The sequence below is a fragment of the Sphaeroforma arctica genome (assembly GCF_001186125.1).
Source record: "Sphaeroforma arctica JP610 unplaced genomic scaffold supercont1.59, whole genome shotgun sequence".
In the NCBI taxonomy this organism is placed as follows: domain Eukaryota; class Ichthyosporea; order Ichthyophonida; genus Sphaeroforma; species Sphaeroforma arctica.
Window position 1 is genome coordinate 93,110 of NW_014040499.1, and position 11,978 is coordinate 105,087.

The following is an 11,978-nucleotide window of genomic DNA, read 5'->3' on the forward strand; positions in this document are numbered from 1 at the left end:
GTGTGTGTGTGTGTGTGTGTGTGTAGTGTGTGTGTGTGTGTGTGTGTGTGTGTGTGTGTGTGTGTGTGTGTATAAATATATATATATATGTATATATATGTATATATATAATATATATATATATATATATATATATCATGAGCACTTGCAGGAGAAACAGTACGCTGAAACACCTTGTTGGGCTTATGTTGGCCTGTATGTAAAAAAACTTAAAATATATTGTATACATAAGATATAAAAGCAAACAGGCACAGAACTGTGAGCTTTTGGTACCCGACGCAAACCCTAAAATCAATAGTTGATCACAGGTGCTAAAAAATACAAGAGTTAACTAGCATTCCTAGGTATGCTTAGATGTGCAGAAATCTCACGTAAATTCAGTTTAGTATTCGGACAACAAACATATTGATACTCTAACCTATGCTGCGCAATAAGATCCAATTCTAGTGCAAATCGTGGATGTGCAAATCGTGGACCCCTTCACGCCTATGCGTTATTGAGAGGCATACTATATAGCACCTCTATTGAACAATTTGCCAACCAACCAACTTAAACACATACCGTTGCATATGACTCCATATGGTCTCTGCTTTCGTTGCCTGACATGTTGCAACAACCCGCTGTTGGGAGCTATGTGTTTGAGTCCGATTGTAGCATCACGCTCTGTATATCAGAGAGGATTTTCTAATATATCATAGATACTATATGTGTGTTATTTGGCTGTAATATAGGCTTCGCAAAAGTTTAAATCGGTCAACCATAAGAGAAGCTTCGTGGATGTTGGAACCTGAAGCCTCCCCTGTCGATATCTCAAATGTTGGCCTATAGAGCTCCATCAAGTTAACAACCCTTTTCGCACTCGAGCATCTCACAACAATAAATATAGTATATCAAGTTGTTGGTGGAGATATGGGATCGATGAATATATCTGTATCCAACGGCTGCCACGACAACAACCAGCATCTATTGTTAAAAACAAGCGTTAAACCAGAGATTCCACGATACATCTTTTTATAAATACATATTTTTATGTATTTACTTCCATAGTATAATGTCGAGACCGGTTTGCGTTCAATGAGTGGTGACCTGGCCTCGGTCACACACGTAAGTCTATCACTGAGTGGATCAGGCAGAGCCGCAGAGGCAGAGGCTCTCGGCTATTGCTGTACCCGCCGGTTCGAGGTGGGTTCTTACAAAAATTTAAAAATAAATACAAAATAATTTCAAATGTCTTCACAAAAGTTCGAAGACTCGAAGACTCGAAGTGACAACGCGCCTCGGCGTATTTATTTTATCATGATGAATTTCGTAGCCTTTTCAGAAGGCTATGTGAATTGTTTTTTTTTTTAAATTAATTATTTTTATTATATGAAGAATTGGGGGAAAATAAATATTATGGGCCTTCTGTTGAAGTGGTGATCAGTTTCTGTATCTCTCTTGGAGTTGGGACTCAGTTGGGACTGTTTGGGAGTTGGCAATTGGGAGACCGGGAGCGAGTTTACTGTAGGTAACCCCTTAGGTTGGCCATACTTTTACAGGTTTAACGGGTTCCCTTCGTTTTCACCAAATAAAAAACTACGCGGTGTTGCTGGTTGTTGATGAGAGTCTGCAAGACTCTTTGAGGGGTCTGACGACGCGGGGTGTGCAGAATGTTTACTCCTCGCCCGGGGATTCCAAAGGCGGCCCTAAGGAAAGTCAACAAATAGTCAGACATTTCTGAGTGTGAAAAGAATCTTCAGATCCAATATTTCAAGTGTATTTGGATCACTAGGAAATGGTAAACAACAAAACTCTATATTCTAAAAAAAAATTAACATGTTTTAAAGTATGTAAAACGCAATATTAGTTCATACAAATTGTTAATAAAAACTTGTATACACAAATTTGAAGAGGAAATAAGGTGACGTATTTCATGTCGCAAATCCTAAAAAAAAAAAGCCATCGCCTACCATCCTGGATGCAATTTCAAACGGCTGGAGAGAACTGCGGACTGTGCTGATTTTGAATATTTACATCTATCTGCAGTAAATATTTATGTTCTATTTACCTACAAATTGCAATCCCTGCATAATTTTCGTCGGCACCAACATATATACATGACGCCACCAGGAATGGCTAAATATGTGACAAATGATAGTATTTGAGATAAATATAAATACAATAGAATCTACAGAGATAGCCAAGCATGAAAGATATCACTCTGCTGGGGGGGGTTGTGGGCGGGGGCGCATACATTTATATGTTCGGGTAGATGTTGTGCGCCTATCATATTGCTGATGTAGGTACTGCGAGGTGATTATATTATTGCCCAGCATACAGATGCGAACTGTTGTATTCTAAAATCTACTAAGATTATAAATAAAAATTGTTTATTTTCTTTCTCTTTGCAAAAATCGCTAGGATCACATTTGAACGCTATTTAAGGTTTGACCTTGGGTTCTACGAAGGTTCTAACGGGTATAAATATGAAATTTCGAGCCGCCTTGAAATTTCCCAATAACGAAAGAGTTTTTTTTTCTAAGTCTTTACTGAAATTATATATGGGCATAAACACAGGCTTATCTTCACCAATAGCTTTCATAAGGTCATGCTAAGGATTATCAGCGGACTTTATCTGATATCTACCGGAGTGATTGCGGACTACAGCTAGTAAGGTGGCAACTTTTAGTGCACTTTTCCACTAATTCTGCCCAGTAACAATGCGTGCTTCCCGCAATTTGTATTTCAGTGTCTGTCATTTGTATATTATATTGACAATTCATCCTATAAACTACTACGTAGTTGATAAATCATATCTTGTCGCTACCTGCATTCAAGTATAACAGAATACTTCATCCAAGGAAAGATATCACAATATTCAAGACACAAGGTTGCGATGAAGAAATTAAAACAAGGTTTGGTAGTACTCACGAGTGTAGTGTGCTCTACTTCAGAATGCATCAGTTTCCCTGTCGACCTGAAGCACATTTTAGCTATGTTTGTCTAATTAAAAATGTGATCGTGATCGAACGTTCTTGCAGAATTGGCGTCAATAGCAACCGATGTGTAGTACGATATATTTTAGCTTTAAAATCGTTGCTACAACTTATTTCTGTCAAAACGCGAAAAGTTTTAAGCTGCTCCCATCTTGGATCGTGCTAAACTGATGCTTATTTTCATGTTTGTTGTCGGCTATTCTTGTGCATTCACTAAATACTACATATTCACCATAAAGTAAATAGTTGTAACTGTAAATAGTATCATTGCTTGCTGAATCCCAAGCTGTATTTCCAGGTACTTCTCTACGGTGCTGTGCACTTACCAACATCTTGGCAATAATGGAAAAGAAGGCATAGATTGTGATATTTCTACTCAGGAAAGTTGTCCCGCTCTTCTCCCGGGTAGGTCAAAATGTATACAAGCCATTCGCTCACCTGATGTGCTCGGTCGTAGCTCGCGTGCTCGATCGTAAATATTTTAAAAACAGCGTGTGCGGTCCGATATTAATAATGATATTTTAAAAATCAAGATGTTGTGTCGCTGACTACTCGCTATGTAGATAGAAAAAGTATTTGAAGTATCGACGCTTGTGGCAGTACACTGGGCATTCCTATCGAACTCTCGAACCTATTTTACTAATTTTAGAGAATGCATAACGTGTGTTATAGCTTTTTGAGGTCGTGGCCTTTTTTAGGCTTTTTAGAATTGTATACCACTTGCGGCCGCTTTTAAAATACTAGCCGGTTCTGTGGGGCCTCAGCCCTCAGCCCTCAGGCCTGTGGCCTCACTTGTTGGGGCGTGGACTCCGTGGAGCCGTGGACTGGGGGGCTGTAGGGAGTGTAGACTGCCGCTGAGGGCTGAGGGCTCAGAGCCCCAGGGCTCAGCGCCTCAGGGCTCAGAGGACAGAGGCTCAGGAGCTCAGTATCCTCTCTCTAGAGGCTCTCAGGCCTCAGCCTCAGCAGCCAGCCCTCAGGAGTCAGGACTGAGGGCTGTTGTGCGCTCATGTATGTACGTATGCGCTGTGCGGCCTGTGTCGCTGTGCCGCTGTGGCCAGTGGACCTAAATTTTGCCTAACGGAAACGTCAAATAACACCCAATCGTATCGAATACCGCCTCTGTTTTCCGATGAATTTAGACAGATGGTATATATATATGACCAATGGGATTCAATGGTTTGCTCAAGTACAAGTGTTCTAAAAGTGCTTTCCTCCCTGTGAATACCCCAGAGAGGTCAGTGTATGCCTTGTTCACGAATCACGATCCACGGTGGGGATGGTACCATACGAAGAGACCTAAAAAGAGTATATTCCACAATATCCCCAATTCCACATACATATCCTACTACGGCTACCTGTGACAAAGAAGTTATTTTGATATAGAAAAAAATTCGTTGTCAAAGGAAAGTCTGTTCGGAGTGTTCTCTGAAAAATAGAATAGTGTTCATCAGTGATCCACTGATCGCTGATTCACTGATCGATCACAGGCTGTTCACTCACATAGTCTCAGAGACTGTGTGATTGGTGAGATGATTTTTATCTTCCTTGACAGTTTATTTTAATATAGACAGTATCCAAATCAGCTTGACCATACATATAACGAAAGTGTAATACTGTGTAGCAAGTGAATGAACAACCAGCCAGGTGGTGTTGCCGGATAGACTTGTATTGCCTGAACACAAAGAAGCTATCAGCAGGCATGACACACACCCAGACACAGGCACACAGCCACATTCGATCGCAAGGCTCATGTTCACATACTTTTCTCAGAAAAGGCGAACATGAACGAGCCAGATTGCATTCACCGCAACCACTAAAACGTACGCGCATGCAGGAAAAAAGCGATTATGAGCCACCACGTCGGCTGAGTCTCAACACCATCATACACGATATGAATAAGTACATCGACACACCGATTATGAGAAGGCATCTTGCCTGGAATGTGAAGGAGACTATCATGCCTGAGCAATTTTACACGCGATGTTTTAACACATCACACTGTTCGCTCGTTAGTGGCGCTGCAGCACTCATATTGGGCCACGTGACTCTGGGGATTATGTGTCTGTTTGTGTGGTTAACCTCTGTGAACTACTGGAGGTACCCCTGTGTGGGCTTTCGGCGTACAATCGACATCGTCACTGTACAAGCTACCTTGTGGACACACATCTACAAAGCCATGTCTGTGGCTGCGTATCAGCACTTGTATATGGCAACGGTTGCGGTAGGTATGCTGTGCTATGGTCGCGCAAGGTACCATCATTTCCGAGGAGATCATGACAACGATACGAAATGGCATTGCACGATGCACCTGATAGGGAATGCAAGTAATGTCATACTGTACGTGGGGCTATTGACCACGTGACGTTTTAGTCTTATAGCACAGTAATTTATATATATATATATATACATAAATACATATATATATATATATATATATATATATATTGTGTATGCGTGTCTTGTTCTGTATTGACATACATATACCGTAAGTCGAATGATGCTCTGAGCATATACAACTATTCAACTCGCCATGGAATGCTATAGAGGTACAGATACTTCAACTGAAGTACGAAGTGACTTTGCATATCCCAGAACATACTGGCTGCGTAGTTGGTGCCGGTGTATACTCAACTGAAATATGTCAGACGTTGGTATGTTAATCACGTACCTATTGACATTGTATGTCACGTACGCTACCCATAACCACTATAAGACTATAATAGTTGCGCATATAGTGGTGCACTATATGGACAATCACTGGATATAACAACAAAAATGTAGGCACGATGATGTCATTTACAGAGTAGTTTTGAGATTGATGTGGCGATATGTGCGGTATGTAACTGATATCAAGCGACGAAGGTGTCACTCTTTTGGCGACGACAAGTGCAGATAGTGCCTAACAAATACCTCTCATACGCCCAACTCAGCACAGCAGAGTAAATAAGCACAAAGGCGCGTACGTACGATATCCGTAGGCCAGGAACATGGCTGTAGAACTGAGATAGATGCGGTGTGATGCGCAGCTTGTACATACGCGCATGATGTGTGCCGTATTGACGTTCATGTGTACACAGACAGTACGACATCAACATATCCGACGAAGCAGCTCGACTCCAGGGGCGCAAGGGGAGATGAACAAAATAGAAGAATCCGACATTCCAATACCATATAACCGATTCAAAGCGGTAATAAAGTGTTCGACTTGCACATGGCCTGTCTGTACACGTGCAAGTGGTCCATAAACGCTGCTTCATCCCAAGTTACTGTTCAATTTAGACTGCACAAATGCATGTATATCATTTTTAGAAACGAGTTGTATATATTCTCACACTGGAGGTGTCCCATACTTGTAGAACAGAACACACTTATATATAAAGTTATGAACGCACGCATGTAAATTCACTAGAAGTTCACTTTAACAAAAATGCTGGATTGTCATACGTCCAGATTAGATTTGAAAAATCTGAGGCAATTTTTTCAAGTTTTGTACACACGCCGGTTGCGAGTATATGCGCGTAAGCAAGTGTTATTATGAGAGTTCATCACGTGTCACCAGATAACAGAAGGAGCAAGACTATTTTGCCCAACAACTTCCTACATGATCAGAATAAGCGAAACCTTGAGTGCAGAGGCCATGCATGATAGCTTTGGTCCGTAAATCCCGTACATATGCTCATTGTGATCCTCAGATATAGATGTACCGATGTGTCTCATTTTGATACCTCATTCATTACGTTCTGCACGGCTTGATGCAGACTTATTGCTCACAACAACCATGTAAGTACCCTCCCAGCTGAAGAGTAGAAGGACACATCTTGTGTTGGCATATGTCAGAAATATCTGTTTCCTCGCCTTTCTAGGCGCTCTTTTATTCACCACATGGGTTCCCCTCGACGGGTTATAGTCATAGCTGCAATGGCGAGAGTCACTTCAAAACTCGGTCAAAATTCATCACCGCTGGTCACTGCGAAGCAATAATCAGGATCAAAAGCACCCGAATTAGAAGTCTCCTGTCTGATTCATAAAACTTAAAGTTCTATCCCCGATTTAGGTCTGGAATCGACCTCGATTGTATTTCAGGGCAGCTGACTATGAGTTTACTATGCGCGAGGGACTTCCGCTGGCATCTACATTCATTTATTCCCTATCTTCCGCGTTGCTAATAATTATCATCGGTATCCCTCCATCCTTACACGTCCTGTCACGCCCCCGGCAAGTAGCCAAACCTATCCACCCAATGGAAGGCCTCGAACACAACCTCCACCATAATCAGCCCTATTATAGCCAGTTCCGTGTGCAGCGCGTGCTTCTGCGCCACGTATCCGCGTAGGATCTCCGCTAACTCGTTGCTGTATGTTAGCTTCTCATTGAGCACGCTCGTGCGGTCGTGGATGTCCAATTGAGACCGCATGCGCAGATAAAGCAGCTCCATTTCTGCGCGGGTGTGTGTGATGTTTAAATGTATCAGAGGATACAACGGCTCTGTTTCCCACACACCTCACAATGCACAAAAGAATGCTTTATCATTCATAAGTATAGGTATAGGTAGTCTGAATCCCACACACCATACAACGCACAATAACATACATATACATCCATACACAAAAGAGTAAAGGTATAAGTAGTAAATTATCCGTACCTCACACACCTTACCATGAACGATAACATATACATTCATTCACACACGTGTGTATAGAGTGACATATAGGCACACGTAAGTATAGATATAGGTAGAAAACACATCTTACCATGAACTATAACAGATACATTCATAAACACAAGTGTGTATACAGTGAAAAATAGTCACATGAGTATAGGAATAGATAGGTAGTAGATTATCCGTATCGCACACACCTTACCATGAATATCCAACACACCTTGCATTGCACAAAAACACATGCATCCATACACACGTGTTTTTACAGTCACATATAGGCACATAAAAGTAAGTATAGGTAGTAAATTGTCTGCATCCCACAACCTTACAATACACAAAAACATATGCATACATAAACACAGGCGTGTATACAGTCACATAATGGCATCCACGTATAGGTAGAGATAACAAATTCTGCGTATCTCACACACCTGGACGATCCCAATAGACATCGGCTGGCGTTCTCAAACTCGAACTTAAATTGATGTCGTGACGAAGGGACTGTAGCTCGCCCGTCGTGCGTAGCATCTGTTTCATTCCCACAATCAATCCTTTGCCAAGCTGTGATTCGTATACCGAAGTGTGGTGATGTTATTTGAGGCTGCATAAGGGGCAGATGCAGAGATCTGTGCCTTGGCTATATAGGAGCCTATCGAGTTATAGAGAGTGCGTGGACGATCTAATTGTATGGGTGTTGGGATACTAAGAAGCTGATACAGTCACGTAAACCGGGCAGGGACATACAACTAACTTGTTTGGCATACATACTCTAGTCAGGAATCAACATACACCACAGCTCTAACACTATATTTCATATTCGTATCAGACCAGACGACACGTAAAATTCTATCATTCAAATAGACACAGAGGGTCAGTCATGACCCAGATACGATGTGCTGTATGCAAACATGGCAGCCACGAATGGGCATTCATATGGCTAATTGAGAGATAGAACGAAAAGTACTTGTAAAGACGATGTCAAAAGCAGGTGTGAATCTGGGTGTGGAGATGAGGTTAGTCTGAACAACTATAGTATATGTATGGATGGTCGTACTTATTAAAAAACAATATTATACGATGAAAGTTGTGCTCGAAACCCTGTACTTGGCATGTCCACGTGTTTACATACATACACGCATCAATTCATCCATACTTGTATATATAAATACTTGTAAATACACATAAACATACTCAAATGTATTAATTTCTACATAAATGGCTGTGTAGATAAACAAACATAGATATACGTTTGTGTACAAGTATGCATGTGAAAACAGTGCCGATTACGCGCACATCTTGCTGACATACCTTCATAGCACGGGAGATTGAGCGCATATTCTCCATGTACTCCTGAGAACGTTAGGGATGGGGTCCAGGTTTAAGGTGTCAGGGTTCAGGGGTTTGGAATGTAGGGATTCATGCGCAAATGTGCAAGACTGGGTCGATGGGTGAATACGAAGGATACAGTAAAGTGATGCGTTATTGGTTCTTGAAATTGCACAAGTGTGGATCAGGAGTATAGCTAAGCAAGTACTCGACACCGCAGTTCCAGAGATATTCAGTGCCAGGGAAAGCTGTACGTGCGAGAAGAACTTCAGAGAATGTCCAAACTGACGAGGCTCTAAGTGACATACAAATGTCTGCATATAGCTCTGATTAACATAACTGATGTGTGTATGTATGTATTTCACACAGGCACCCATGCAATTGTGGCGGTACATGAACATAACAGAGAAATCCAACAGAGGCACCTGACTCTATAAGCATATGTTATGTCATAAACGCGCACATATATTCATAATGTACCTGAACAATCACAACGATGGCTACAAATTAAATATGTTCGCTTCATACGCCTTTTGATCCACAGATGTATATGTAGTCAATGTTACACACGTGAACTATATTTTTAGTGGAAAGACATTCACTTTCCAGGCATGTACGTACAGTGCATCACTGATACATAGTTGTGGAACGAGAACACAAGAACATGTAAAGGACACTAAAACTATGTGTATCAAGAACACGTAAAGGAGACAATAAATTGATATCGCATACAACTCAGGATGTTACTGAATGGTAGATCTGTGACGACACAAGAAACCTAACCGGAGTGTAATGTATGGTTTGGTAGCTTGAATATCTACATAGTTTTACAGCAGTACATCTATTCACCGATTATTGCACACGGTCTGTTTGAACTTACATCTTGTTGATCTTCCCAGACATCGAGTTTCACACTAAGAGCGAGGGCATCAGCTATGGCATATTGTTCTTGAAGATGGGTTGCGAAGTCCAAGTTCTCGTCGAAAAGGACATCTGATCCCTTAAGTCTGCAATAGGACCGAAAGAAACACGGATTATCAGGAATGACTACATAGAGCATGGTGTAGCTAGCAATAAGATGAGATATAATCCAGATGTAACGGGTCATTAACAGGTCTATATGCCCTTTATTCCTAAACTAGTACGTGAAATATAATATGCGACTGTGCGTTTCCTGACCATTTTGGTTCGCACACGCACATACACCACTGGAATAAATGCACTCGTGGATCAGTTCACATCTCTCCAACACTAACAGCCTGCTACTCATGGTCATGTGAAGACGCACGAAGTCGACTACACGAACAGAGTCCTGAGAGCTAATCGATTATATAAGTCTCATCAACTGAACAATGACGGATCAAATTCAGCTATAAGACACCACAAATACGCATCCGGTGTACCAAAATCAACCACGCTCCGCATCAACCTGATGGAAGTGTGCATTCGTAATTTCTACCAAGAAGATACAGAACCACTTAAACGCAATAGACTCACTTTGTCTTACGGTTAGCATAGCCGTACGGCACAAACTCCTCCGTTGCCACTGCCAGCGGAAGCGTCTGTGCACGGGAACGAAGAATCTGTATGCGCTCCAACTCGGCTGGGTTGACGTTAAAGGTGACCGTACTGCCCCTTCGAAAAAGAAACACACGCGCTCTCCAAGCCAGTTCTATGTCATCCTCGTCAATCTGAAGGCGAGAAGTATCAGAGTGTAATGGAGTGTATGGTTATGGCTGGGTCAGGATTGCAGGGAGTTGGATGTACTTAAATTTGACTATGAATTGTTCTAACACCCACAACAAACCTATCAGACATACGTTTCTCACACGCGGGCAATGATGGCAAACCATCTTGAAGTGTAAATACAAACATAGACATACAAACATAGAAATACATACAGTATTGCCAGACCGTACCTCATCAAGGCTGCTGTAGAGATAACGAATAATTCGCACAAACTAAAATGTATTTGAACTTTTGTGTTTGAGCTACGCCATCAGCACGCACCTTTTCACAGCCACTGCGAGGTAGGGACACGCACAGCGCATTCTTGGGATCGATCTCTGCAGGTAAGGGCTCAATTGTGTACCTGAAATAAGTGCAAAGAACGAATTCAGATAGCAACACATGCGAGAGAATACTGAAAAGGTGACTCAATGGCTATGTACGTGGATAATGAGTTCTGAACGATGAGAATAGTTTGCCAGGCGAATTTCCGGCATGCGATCCCCCCCCCCCAAAAAAAGATAAGCTACATATACATCTCAATAAAAAATATAGGGAGGGGAAACGATATGGCCGGCGCTACTGTTCCAGATGAATATACGGACAATCAACAATAGTCTAAATTAAACACAAGCAGCACATTGTGAGATGTATAAATGAAGATATTGTGCACAGTCCTGTTGATCTCGATGCGTGTGTACTGGTGTGTGCGCTTTAGTACACCGGTGCGAGTGCTCTGTGCGAGGCCTAAAATCCGTATATTTGATCACACGTAGCATAACATATCACTATTACGATGCTTAAGAATACGAAAATCAAATATGCGAGCCACAAAAATATGGATTCAGCCCATATCACGCTATACCGTACTCCTTGGTACACACTATCGACCTACAACTGCCGTACAACAAAGCGATACACGCTGCGTGCAAGCGCTTGGAGAACTGTTACGAATGAAGCACTTAACAACGAGTGCACGTTGAGCTAGACACACACTACACAGCCCACGTTGGCACATACTCTCGACCTAGAATCTTGCGAAGTGCAAGTATATCGTAGTTCTCGGCTGTACAAAACGCTCGGCATTCGTAGGTCTGTGTCGATCAAAAGCGTCGAGAAGAAGAGCCAGATAGCCATCAATGAGAGTGCGAAGATGCACTACGAACAAATTAAAAGGGAGATAGAACTTATTCGAAGGACAAGAAATGTTATCCTATTAGATGCGGTATTGAAGAATCTTAAACAGTTTCTTGTCATTTTCAAATGCACCAATTAAACATACAGCCCAA

At 41.8% G+C, this 11,978-nt stretch overlaps 2 protein-coding genes across 2 annotated transcripts; one reads left to right on the forward strand and one right to left on the reverse strand.

Annotated features, from left to right (window-relative positions):
* Positions 1-4,580: 4,580 nt before the first annotated feature.
* On the forward strand, positions 4,581-6,314 carry SARC_01492 (hypothetical protein). Its single transcript, XM_014304787.1, has one exon. It carries the CDS (start codon positions 4,675-4,677, stop codon positions 5,335-5,337), a length of 663 nt encoding a protein of 220 aa, XP_014160262.1. The 5' UTR covers positions 4,581-4,674; the 3' UTR covers positions 5,338-6,314.
* Positions 6,315-6,988: 674 nt separating this feature from the next.
* Positions 6,989-11,012, reverse strand: SARC_01493 (hypothetical protein; the record flags this gene model as incomplete). The annotated part of the gene is made up of 6 exons (XM_014304788.1): positions 6,989-7,412; positions 8,067-8,196; positions 8,944-8,985; positions 9,842-9,968; positions 10,459-10,596; positions 10,972-11,012. 6 exons carry the CDS (start codon positions 11,010-11,012, stop codon positions 7,180-7,182), a joined length of 711 nt encoding a protein of 236 aa, XP_014160263.1. The 3' UTR covers positions 6,989-7,179.
* Between the last annotated feature and the right edge of the window lie 966 nt (positions 11,013-11,978).

Bases quoted from the DNA above. Each gene is read 5' to 3' on its own strand.
- SARC_01492 (XM_014304787.1), top strand. From the start codon at position 4,675: ATGACACACACCCAGACACAGGCACACAGCCACATTCGATCGCAAGGC.